A 12,119-nucleotide genomic window follows, 5' to 3' on the forward strand; every position below is an offset into this window, starting at 1 on the left:
CAGTGAGTTAAACAAAGAGCCAGGACATTTGGCAGGTTTATATCAAACGGCTCTTTCCCCATGGTTTCAACAAGAATCCAGGGATTGACTCTTCATGCGTAGGCCCAGAAACTCAGGCTCCAGGTAGCCTCTGAAGCCAGGAGGTGGAATCAGCCCAAACCAATCTGCCTGGAGAAAAAGACTGGTTCCCCAAAACTTTGGAGATATTTTCCAACAGAGAGAATGGATGTCCTCCTCAATCCATTATCCTCTTTGCTTCTCACAACACCTTATAAAACAAGACTTATCAGTTCTGTTTCCCAAGGTGAGAAAGAGGCTTGGCTATAGCAAGCAACTTGTTCAAGGCAATGCTCCCAAACTTTCTAGGTCATAACACACTGAAAACATTTGCATGGCACGCTTGGGTGAATTAATGGTATTACTTGTCTAGGAGGCAATCTTTTCTGACACTTGTGCAATTCCTGGTCCTGCCTGGCAACTCTAGGGTTGAGGGACCCATTTCTTTCTACCCTGTAACCCATTTGTGGCAGCTGTAAGACACATCAGTTGAGAAACAGTGGTTTAAAGCTACACAGCCCACCTGAGCTTCCTGCCCCACCACACCCACCTCTTGCTGATCCAACCTCAGCAGTGCAGGGAACCCCAACAACTCAACAGAGCACTTTAATGGTAAGCACCAATCCTCCTTCCTCCCCTCTCCCTGGAAGTTATATCATCAGGTTACAGGCAGTTGGCAAACCCGGGACTGAGATAACGTCTCTGACTCAGCTTTATGGAGCACATCCAAAATGTCCACATGACATGGTGCACTACAACAAAGACACATACTTTATTTAGGCACAGATACATTTCCCAGGAAGGAAGGAATGGGTTTAAAAATCACAACTTCCTGGGGCAACTGGTTCCTCTGTAATTCTGAGAGGGAGGTGGGAAGTGGGGTGGGGGACTGGGTCACAGCATTAAGACAAAAGAAGCTCACCAGTGAGGAGGAGCTAGGCAGGAAGAAGAGAGAGGAAGGGAGGCCTTGGAGGAAGAAGAAAAAGAGGAAAGAGAAGGGTCCCTGAGGAAGGTGGAGGAGGAAGAGGAGGTGGGAAGGAGGTCTTGAGGAAGTAGCTTAGGAGGAAGCTGGCCTCAGACCATGTACAAGGTTAACCATGCCAGACATCCCTAGGCCTGGGTTGGTTCAGCTGGGCCTGCTCCAGAGGAAGAAGCTGCAGCGGGAGGAGGGGTCAGTGGGAGGACCCTGGGGCCTGGCACACATGTAGAAGTGGCGGCCCAGGTTGGGTCCTGGCTTCTTCACAGTTCGCATTACACACGGCTCCCTGTGGCCCCCACACAGGGGCATGGGCAAGGGCCCCCCCAGCAGAGACTTCCAGAATGAGGTCCGTACCTCCTTTTCATCCTTGGCCTCTGAAGCCTTGGCCCGCCCCTCCACCACATTGGCCATCACGTCCTCTTCTGAGGTCTTTGGGGTCATGAGGTTGCCCAGGCTAGGAAGCCCCAAGTTAGGAGAAGCTTGGGGACGACTGGAGGATGGCTGGAAGTAGCTCATCAGGTTTTTTTGGCCTCTACTGGAACCAGGTTGACTTGGCCGAGACCTGGTCGAGCGCACACGAGCTTTGTTTTGGCGCATCTGTACCGGTGTTTGATTGCTGAGCTGTAGCGCTGACTGCCTGAACACAGGATCTTGTTCGAGACGAACTAGGAATCTAAGGATCTTGAGCTGGGTGCCTGCAAACTCAGGGAGGAAGCGGGTGCACAGAGGAGGGCACTGTTTTGCCGGCACAGAAGACACGCTTAAGACTGCACCCACAGGGCAGTGGTCAGAGCCCATCACCTCAGGCAGCAAGAAGGAGGCCTGAAAGGTGTCCATGACCAGGGTCCTGTCTCCCAGCACATAGTCAAGCCGAGAGCCATAGTTCAGATGGCGGGCGCCACTGACTGTGGACCAGCAGGTGAAGGCCCCCTTCTGCTTTGGATGGAAGCATCGGTAGCTATCAATGAAGGGTCCCATATGGGAACCAGCCTGGCACCCCAGGTTACTGAGCAAGTGGTCCATCCACTTGCGACCTGGGTCCTCTTCAAAGCATTCCTGGGGAAAGAGAAGGGGGACAAAGAAAGAGGTAGAACTAGATGCCTAGAACTGGAAGGGACTTAGATTAACTGCTTCATTTTACAGACAAGAAAATGTGGTTGTTTCAAAGAAGAATGCTCAAGGTCATACAGTCCAGAACTGGCAGAGCTGGGATTCACTTTCCACCCTTACTGATTTAAAAGGCCATGATTCTTTTTCCCCTCTGCATCAGGCTACCTCTACCTTGCACTGGGCCATAAATCCCAGATCTGAAAGCTTGCTGTTAATCAAAGCAATTCTCAGAACTGCTCACCAAGAGAATGGAAAACAGCAAGTTAAAAGTGGTTACCTCCAGGAAGTAGGGCTGAGGTTAGGAGTTAAGAAGCCTGTTGCCTTTTCATGTAAACCCTCTGGTACTATTTGGCTTATCTTGTTGTGTGTGTCAAAGCCTTCACTGACCACACCCCCTTCCTGAGCTGAGGGGCTCCAGGGTTTCAGGTCTGAATACTTCCTTTGGCTCTGATCCCTAATTCATCATCCATCCAATCCACTCACCCACTCATTCAGTGCAACAAATGTTCAAAGAACACTGATTATGTGCCAGGCACGATACTAGAGACAAAGTGGGACCATGATCTTGTCTTGGGGACCAACAAGGCTTCCTTTCAGGAAGTGATCTGGAGCTCAGAAGTGAAGGCTGAGCAAGAGTAACCCAGGCAGAGGGTGTTACAAATTGAGAGAACAACTTCTGTGATGGGCCTGTGGAGGGAGGGGACAGTATACCCAAAAGACTTGAGGGGCAACCAGACTGACTATCAAGAGGTGATGGTCACTTAGACTAGGGTGGTGCCAGATGAGACAAAATGAAATTAAGAGATGATTTGGAGCTAGAATCAACAGTACTCACTGACCAATTGAATGGGAAAGGCGGGTAGAGAAGAACACTAACACAATTCCCTGGCTTCTGGTTGGAGCAACCAAGAGGACGATGGTACTATTTAGGGAGATGAGACTAGAAGAGCTGGTCTTGTGGGAAGTAGACATACTCTGTTATTTTGGAAAGATTGTGTTTCTCAGGTGATCTGGTACATTAGTTCTCTTTCCTTGGGAAAAAAAGAGTATAGGAAGTGCACTCGAGATATCTAAGATATTTCTAAACTAAGAAGAGAAGGCATAAAAGTATATAACACTATCACAGGAAGCAGCAAAAACAGACTAAGTAAACACCGATAAGGAATAAGGTAGGGAGGATTGAAGGTTTGCAGTTTGTAGTGTACACTCCCTTCCCCACCACCACCACCAGTCTCTCATTATCTCATTTCTTTTTTTTTTTTTTTTTTTGCGTTATGCGGGCCTCTCACTGTTGTGGCCTCTCCCGTTGCGGAGCACAAGCTCCGGACGCGCAGGCTCAGTGGCCATGGCTCACGGGCCCAGCCGCTCCGCGGCATGTGGGATCCTCCCGGATCGGGATACGAACCCGTGTCCCCTGCATCGGCAGGCGGACCCCCAACCACTGCGCCACCAGGGAAGCCCTCATTATCTCATTTCTGCTCATTTTTCCCAGCTGAGAGACACATTTATGTTCCTGTGGCTCTTCTGCAAATTAATCAAGGAATTTTCCTACAGCCTCTTCTTTGAGCCAAGCCTACTGCTGAGTTGGACTGTGCCAGCATAAGTTACTTATCCCTCCCCTTATGAGGCAAGCTATGATGAGAACTGACTTGGAGATTCTAGGGCAGTGGTCCTCAAGCCTGAATATACAATAAAATCAGCCCGGGAACTTTCAAAACATACTGCTACCCTGGCTCCACACCCAATAGATTCTGATTTAATTGGTCTAGGGTTGCACCAAGGTATTGACATTTTTGTAAAAGCTCCTTGTACTAATGTACTTTCAAGGGTTGAGAACCATTGGCATAGAAGGACTCAGAGATGAGAGGTTCACACAAGAAAAGAAGACAGAGGGAGGGGATGCCTACCAATTCAGAGGACAGTGAGAAAAGCCAAAATGAGAATAACTTTTGCAATGGGCAGAGAGGAGACAACCTGGCTGGAGTGGATGGAGTGTGTAGCGGTGCGGAGGATGGAAACGGAGACTGGGTGCAGACAAGGAAGAGTTTTGAATGCCAGGTCTGTGTGTTTTCTCTGCATCACAAAGGTAACAGAGACGTGTTGAAGGTTCATGAGCAGGAAACATAGTATATTAGGGAAATGATCAAGGCAATGTGGAGTTCCAGGCTCTTGAAATCTGACTGAAACTCTCCAGCCCCATCTCCTGCTACTCACCTTCCTTCTCTTTCACCCCCTAACAAGAATGGGACTTGTAGTTCTCAATGCACACGAGCCAAATTCTCACCTTGCATCCTTTGCTTATCATGCTAGAATTCTTTGCTTCCCACCCCAAAGCTCTGTTCTACTCATCTTTTAAGATTCAGCCATTTTAAGATATCTCCCCTGATGTCCTGGCTGGCCCAACTCCTATTTCCAGGCTCTCCTAACCTCCTGGGCTGCTGTCTCTGCCTCAGCCCTGAAGACACCATTCTATAATTGACTGGTCATGTGTCCATACCCCACCACCATGCTGAGAGCTCTAAGGGGCCGAGCCAGCACTGACTACTAACTGAGTCCACAGCACAATCTTCAGTGCTTTGAGAATAGAATTTCAAACTAAGCTCTGCTTTTCCGTGAAGGGAGCTGGCCCCTGGGCCAAAAAAAAAAGCATTGATTGGCTGGCTAAACAGAACCATAGTCAGGAGTGAGGTCAAAGGCCTAGAGGGAGCCTTACCAGGTTGACTGCATCCCAGTGGTCAATGGGGCGGTGAGCTGTATTCAGGTCCCCCAGAATGATAACATGGCTGAAAAACATAAAATGAATGTTCAGAAAGGGAAGCAGTAGTCCTGGCCCATCTACTTTCTCCTGGGCCCAAGATCTCAGATAGACCACCTGCCACATAGAGGTCAAGGTGGGGTCCAACGGCAAGTCATAATAGCCTGTCTCTCCAATTTCAGTATAACCTTGATGCCTTTTACAACTGACCAACACAATTATGATCTCCAAAGGTAACCCTGTTCCCTGTTTGACATGATTGTCTCACTTACCTAATGGCATCTTACCTAATGGCATCTTTCTGGTCCTTCAAAGATGAGCTCAGGTACCACTCCCTCTAGGAAGCATCCCTCGATTATGTCAACCTACCCTCACTTTCCTGTCCCTCCCTGGGATAAGACTTTTCATTTGTTCCCAAGTACGTTACCTTCCTCATCTCATTTCATCCTTAAAACTATACTCTGAAGTAGGGATTCATACACTTATTTTACAAAAGAGAAAATAGAGGCAACACTAGCCTTTGGGCTCACAGTGAGTAAAAGAGGATCTGGGATAGGTGCTCAGAGGTATCTGAGTACAAAACCCATATTTGTATCACTTTACCTGGTCCCTACAGCTCTTAGACAGCAGGGTCTATTCTGGTGGGCCTGCTGGTGTCTACAACTAGGCTGTAAATGAACTCAAAAGACAAAGATCCCATATCCCTCTCAATGGACCTTGACACGGGGCTGGGCACCCGGGACAAGCTCAAGGAAGCCTTGCTGCCCAGGTTTGCAGTACCTGCCAGCTGCCAGGAGGGCTTCTGCTCGGATCTGCAGCAAGCGATAGAAGCGCATCTTAAAGGCGAGCCGCTCAGGCTTCCCAGGGTCCGCATGGGGGCAGTACACGTTGATTAGGGTCAAGGTCTTCTCCTTCCCTTCCCATGTGCTGGGGAGAATAGAAACGGCCCCCGCAAAAGGGGTCACTTTCAAGCCACCCTTCCCCTCCCCACACCATGTGGCTCCCACTTAATGATTGTCTGTGGGATGGAAGTGAAGGAAAGGGATAGAGAGACATGAACAAGCTGGCATACACAGGACTTGAGGACTGACTACATCTAGGATGACACTCGGGTAAATCAGGTGATGGTCCTGCCATTCACAAAGACAGGACACAGAAAGAGAGCAACCTGGGGTAGTAAAGTTGGCTAACTTGCTTCTGAGGCACCTGTGGTAAAAAAGAGAGCTAGTCCTCCCGGCCAGGCTCCCTCTCCCCCCGCCCCCGCCCCTGTAGAAATAAACTCAAGGCTCAGAAGAGAATATGATTTGTTCAGGGTCACATAGCAGGTTGCCTTGCCAGGACTGAAGTCCAGGAAAGGCAAGTTTGGGAAGTTTTCTATGGTGAATGTATGTTTATAAGGCAAGCCTTAGAATCACCACATTCACAGAGTTGAACCAGCGATGCTCGGTGACAGGCGGATGTGGGCTATTACCAGATCTTGTGTTGTGTGAGGAGGGCCCGGCCCTCACTATCCAGAGCTCGAAGCTCCTCTTGAGTGAAGTCATCCATGTTTCCGTAGCAACCCACGTCCCCATTCTGAGTGGCAAGTAGGCCACTCAGGCCTTCTTCAGCAGCCACTGGGGTAGCACTGTCCTTACAGAAGGTGGCTACACCTGGAGACAGAGAGGGTACTCTAAGCAGGCCTGGCAGCCAACAGCCTGTTGCACAGTCTATTGCCCCTGCACAGGTCACCCGACTCATCTTCATCAAGTGTGGCTCTCTTGATGACTCCCCCAACTCAAGGGCCATGGATGCCTGAGGCAACTCCTCTACTCAAACCCTGGAGTTTCAGTTCCTTCATCTAGAAAAGCTGCAGATTAATAACAGCTAATATTCTAAGTGCTTTACATGGTAGGTGCTCAGAAAATGTTAGCTATTATTATTATCACATGGATTAATTAGTTTAGTCCTTGTAATAGCCCTAAGAAGTACACATTATCCCCATTTTCCAGCTGAGGAACTTGAGGCATAAAGAGGTTAAGTAGCTTGCCAGAGGGTACGCAGCTAGGAAGTGAGCTAGGATCCAAACTCAGGCAGTCTGGCTCCAGAGCTCATACAACTAACCATCACACTACTGTGTTTCTGAGATCCAATATTATACATAAAAATTATCCTTCATATAACCTGATATGGCTTTAGCTCTGTGGATGAAAAGCCTACATTTATTACCTTCTCATTAAATATTGAAAACCCTTTCCCACCTGTCTCCATCACTTTAAAGTCCCCAGAAAGCCCCATTTACCAGAATAGCCACTACGGTTGCGGCTGAAGCTGAAATAGGAGTTACAGCCCTCAATGATAGCCAGGGGCTCTGTCAGCACATCCCCTGGAAAAAAAAAAAAAAGATGTAAGATTACATCAGAGATAAAACTAGGACCCAGGACACAGAAAGGCTTGGAATTACAGCTGTAGGCTAATTTCTTGCACACATCAGAGCCAGGGTAGAAGAGAATATCGAGTACCTATGATAAGAAGAGAAGCTAAAAAAAGGTGGGGACTAGAGAGGGAATTGTTATCAGAATTACGAGAAAGGGGAAGACTACTGAATGGGAGGTGAAGAATTAGGTGGGAGGAGGCTAGGTGACTAGGTGACTGGAGGAAGTTGGGGGTGGGAAATGGACATATGGGAGAGAGAACTGGGAATCTGAGCTGGGAGTAGGAGGTAGGAGAGGGAATTCAAGGATTTGAACTGAGGATGGAGGGAAAGTAGGGAATGGGTCTTAGAGGGAGGTGGGTGGGAGAGGGAAGGAATCAGGGGATTGAGCTGTGGGGCAGAGGGAATTAGAGGGTCTACGTTTGGGGTGGGACATGAGGTAGAAATGATGAGAAGCTCTCAGCTGGGGAGGAGAGATGGCGGTAGAGATAAGAGGTACTGGGGATCTGAGATAGAAGTTTAAAAAGGAGGAAACTAGGGAGTCTAAACTGGGGGCAAAGATGGTGTGAGAATTAAAGGATATGAACTGGGGGCAGAAAAGGGAAAGTGGGGGTGTCTGTCTTGGGAGTGGGAGATGGAAAGTGTGTGGCAGGAGGAAATTTGGGGGACTGAGCTGTGTCAGGAGAATGAGTAGGAATTAGAGGATCTGAAAGAAGATGGAGATTGCAAGGGGGAAGGAATTATGGTTCTGCTGAGGCCAGGAGATGATGTCGGAATTAGGAGATCTAGCTGGAGTGCGAAATATAGAGGGGGGATCGGGATTCCAGACGGGCTCTAGGGGGAGGACTCTAAGGATAGAGAAATGGGAAAGTGAAATGATATGGAGCAGAGAGCAAAAGGTGGCGGAAAAGGGAACGTGTGGTAGGGGTCCTGAATTCTTGAGCGCTCACTGGTTACTTTGGTCTCCTGAAGACAGACGATGTCAGCATCCAGCTTGTCCAAAATGCGCCCCATGGTCATGGCGGTACAATTGCTGGGCTCCTCGTATCCCACCCCTTGCACGGGGCTGCGAATCCCATTGATGTTCCAGCTCACCACGCGCAACATGCTGACAGCTAACTGCAATGCCTTTAAGCCCGCGCCCCACGTAAGTGAGAGCCAAAACCCGAAAATTCCTTTGTCCGCCAGGCCTGGCTTTCCGCGCGCGCATTTGCGCAGGCGTTCTTGTGCGTGCCGCAAAAGGGTTGGACACACATGGGGCGGGGATTCAAGCCCTTCAGTTTTCATTGGCTGGAGAAGCGGAAGCTGAAGGGGGCGGTGTGGTAGCCTAGGGGCAATGAATAGTGAGAGGAAGGCCATGGTTGGGCTCCTGCCCCTACCACCCGACACTGGCTCACGTGCCTGAGTCTGACTGCGTTTCTGCTCTGCTGAAAAGTCCCCTTGGTGCTTTCCATTACTTACAAACGAGATTTTACCACTTTTTAAGTGGCGGAACCGCGCAGCGACCGAAGCCCCGCCCACAGTGTTCAGACTGCACCCCTGAGTACAAAGAGGGCTGCGGCACCCAGCGACTAGGGAGTGGCTGGCGTAACCCTGCATGTAAATGTGGGCGGGGGAATGCGCGAAGGGAACTTTGCGGCCGGAGGAGGGAGCAATAAGAAACGCACTCCATTTTGGAAATTAAGATCTTGCTGGTCGTCGGTCATCGTTTGCAAATACTTTCTCCCAGTCCTTAGGTCATCTTTTCGTTTTGTTTATGGTTTCCTTTGTTGTGCAAAAGCTTTTAAGTTTGATTAGGTCCCATTTGTTTATTTGCTTTATTGCTTTTGCCTTGGGAGACTGATCTAAGACGATATTACCAGGAGTTATGTCTGAAAATGTTTTGCCTATGTTCTTTTTCTAAGAGTTTTTTTTTATGGTGTCACGTCTTATATTTAAGTCTTTAAACCATTTTGAATTTATTTTCATGTATGGTGTGAGTCTTCTAACTTCATTGATTTATATAAGGCTGTCCAACTTTCCCAGCACCACTTGCTGTAGAGACTGTCTTTTCTCCGTTGTATGTTCTTGCCTCCTTTGTCCAAGATTAATTGAAAGTAGGTGTGTGGGTTTATATCCAGGCTTTCTATTCTGTTCCATTGATCTATATGCTTTTGTGCCAAAAGAATCTTAATTAAAAATGTTTAATTTTTATGTTATGTATATTTTACCATATTTAAAAAACTAATAATAAAAGGAATGAGGAACCATCACCTCTACCTAGTTCCAAAACATCACCCCAAAGGGAAATACATACCCATTACGCATTAAGCAGTTAGTCCCTATGCCCTCCACCACCAGCACCTTTATGGCATCAATTTGCTTTCTGTTCCTGTGGGTTTACCTATTTTTGATATTTCATGTAAATGAAATCTTTGCAAAATGTACTAAATACCACTTAATCATACACTTTAAAATTGTTAATTTTATGTTCAAATTTACCTCGCTTTTTAAATATATATACACACTACAATATATAAAATAGAGAAACAACAAGGACCCACTATACAGCACAGGGAACTCTACTCAATACTCTGTAATAACCTGTATGGGAAAAGAATCTGAAAAAGAATAAACAGTATATGATGTATTTTGCTATACACCTGAAACTAACACAACATTGTATATCAACTATACTCCAATATAAAATATTTTTTTAAAAAGGGGGGGAATAATGAAATGTTCTATGTGTAGTGATATAGAAAGATCCCAAAACATATTGGGGGGTGGCAGGCTGCAAAATAGTGAGTATTGAACCTTTTCAATAAACCACGGGGAAAATGAGGGAAAAAAAGAAGCACTCTAATGGAGTAAGATTTAGAAGAGGGCCTCTGGCTTTATTGGGCTGGGGGAGGGAGATGGGGAAGCTGTATCAAGCCCACCCTGCGGTCATTATTTGTCTTGGGCCTTATAGCATCCCTTAGGATGTGGCCTGACAGGTACTTCCTCTTTGCTCTGTTTCTCAGATTATTAAAATCAAGGCCAAGAGAGTTTAAGTGGGCTACCCAAGTTCCAGAGTAGCACTGTCTTCCAATATAACCTATGGCTCTTCCATATGCATTATCTCATTTCATTATCAGGGCAACACTGTAAGGGGCATTGAGGCTAAGAGAGGTTCAGTGAATTCACCCCAGTATCACAGAAGCAGTAGAGCCAGGATTCAACCCCTGTCTTAATCAGCTCAAGGAATACTTTCCTAAGTAAGTTTTTTCTAACCTCCCCAGTTAGATCTTTTCCTCTGGGCCCCCACACCACTCTATGGTCCATTCTGTCACAGCGCTTACAATGCACAGCTACCACTGATTTCTATTTCTGTCATTAGACTGCCAACAGCTTGAGAGCAATGACCATATCTGATTCATCTTGTTAGCCCCATCCCCTAATATAGCGCACAACACATATTAGGAGTTAATAAATATTTGTTGAATGAATGAACAAATAAAGGGCAATAGCAAGAGCATCAACAGGTTAGTGACTTGTTTTTGATAACATAAAAATAGAAATAATAGACATGCCCAATGTCCAGGGAAAAGCATAACTTCGCATCCTTAGGTTCCTCACCCAGAATTGTGGCATAATTACTTTTCCCCCAGAATTCCATAGCCTTAAAACCATCATTCTCAGTGTCTGCAAAAAAGACCCAAAGAGCTGCTTTTCCTCCTGGAGGACTTAAAGGTTACATTCCAGTTGTTGCCATCAGAAAATAGCCCTGCAATTAAAATTAAGATGTTGGTGCTTTAAGCTTTTCCATGTTTTGGTGGTTATTGGCTTAGGATTGAGTCCCAAGAGTGGAATAATTAGGACAAAGGAAATGAACATTTTTATTGCTCTTGCTTCACATTGCCAAATCACTCTCCAGTAGGGGATCGTGCTGATTTACACTGAAGACCAATCTGAACCAGCCCCAAGGAAATCCAGATCTTGCCTGTTTACATTGCTGGTTTTCATTTCCCCATTCTGCAGTAGCTTGTTAATATTAGTTCTGACCTTTGGGGCAAGGCGAACACATGGTTGGCCTGAAGAGAAAAGGCTCTGGTTGACTCAGGAACTTCTTTGGCAGCTGATATTTCAACAGCGGGCACACACCCCCTCTTACCAAGGGTACATCCCCAGCCTTCCCAGGGAGCCAACGAGTGCCTCCAGGCTCCCTGCTTGATGCCACTCTCTGTACCTGCTTTGGGGGTCTAAATGCAAGAGAGCCGTGTGTCGTGTATTGGATAACTAGCGATGGAAGAAAAAACCTCTAGGAGAACAGGTAGGTGAAACAGAAGGAAAAATAGATAGGAGTTAACACAAACCCAAATCCATTCTTTAGGCTCTCTGGAAAGTTTTCTTGGAATAGGTGGACACTCAAACTGTTCACTAAAGTGTATGGGAAGTTGGGGATAACATGATTTCTATATTTCATTATCTATCATCCATTCTGACCTGTCTTTGTGGAACACTGGCCCAAAGGGCAGTTCCCTAGCACTTTAGAAGTCTCTTTAACATGGTCTAGTCCAGTTTTGAATGAACTGGGTGATAGAGATTGTATCTCTTACCTCCCAACTGGTATATAAAGTAGGGCGGGTTTGCTGTGGCACTTTGAACAAGTCTTTTAGCTTCTCTGGGCTTCAATAGCCTCTTCACCAAAATGGAAATTGAAGTCCCTCCTATTTCCCTCAGAGGACTGTCACAAGGTGAAGAGGAGTGGGATGACAGGAACTAAAGCGCTTCTGAAATATTTCAGGACTTCCGTGCTCTGTCTTAGTGATCCTACTTTTTCT

The 12,119-nt window shown here is 46.9% G+C and overlaps 2 protein-coding genes across 4 annotated transcripts in view; one reads left to right on the plus strand and one right to left on the minus strand.

Moving 5' to 3' along the window:
- Positions 1-801: 801 nt before the first annotated feature.
- On the minus strand, positions 802-8,564 carry APEX2 (apurinic/apyrimidinic endodeoxyribonuclease 2). 3 transcript variants are annotated; one of them, XM_032619571.1, is made up of 6 exons: positions 8,265-8,564; positions 7,183-7,266; positions 6,373-6,553; positions 5,682-5,828; positions 4,860-4,929; positions 802-2,092 (listed from the first exon to the last, which is right to left on the minus strand). In XM_032619571.1, exons 1-6 carry the CDS (start codon positions 8,419-8,421, stop codon positions 1,184-1,186), a joined length of 1,548 nt encoding a protein of 515 aa, XP_032475462.1. In that variant the 5' UTR covers positions 8,422-8,564; the 3' UTR covers positions 802-1,183. The 3 variants fall into 3 exon arrangements, with proteins under 3 accessions (XP_032475462.1, XP_032475463.1, XP_032475464.1); XM_032619572.1 differs by having other exon boundaries at positions 8,272-8,397; XM_032619573.1 differs by lacking the exon at positions 6,373-6,553 and having other exon boundaries at positions 8,265-8,540.
- A 2,917-nt stretch (positions 8,565-11,481) lies between these two features.
- The window catches only part of PFKFB1 (6-phosphofructo-2-kinase/fructose-2,6-biphosphatase 1), a 94,571-nt gene continuing 93,933 nt past the window's right edge, over positions 11,482-12,119 (plus strand). Inside the window, exon 1 of the mRNA XM_032620870.1 lies at positions 11,482-11,608. Within this exon, the coding sequence (XP_032476761.1) occupies positions 11,581-11,608 (28 nt within the window). The 5' untranslated portion in view covers positions 11,482-11,580. The remainder of the gene's footprint in view (positions 11,609-12,119) is intronic.

Source organism: Phocoena sinus, chromosome X (genome assembly GCF_008692025.1).
Source record: "Phocoena sinus isolate mPhoSin1 chromosome X, mPhoSin1.pri, whole genome shotgun sequence".
Taxonomy (NCBI): Eukaryota; Metazoa; Chordata; class Mammalia; order Artiodactyla; family Phocoenidae; genus Phocoena; species Phocoena sinus.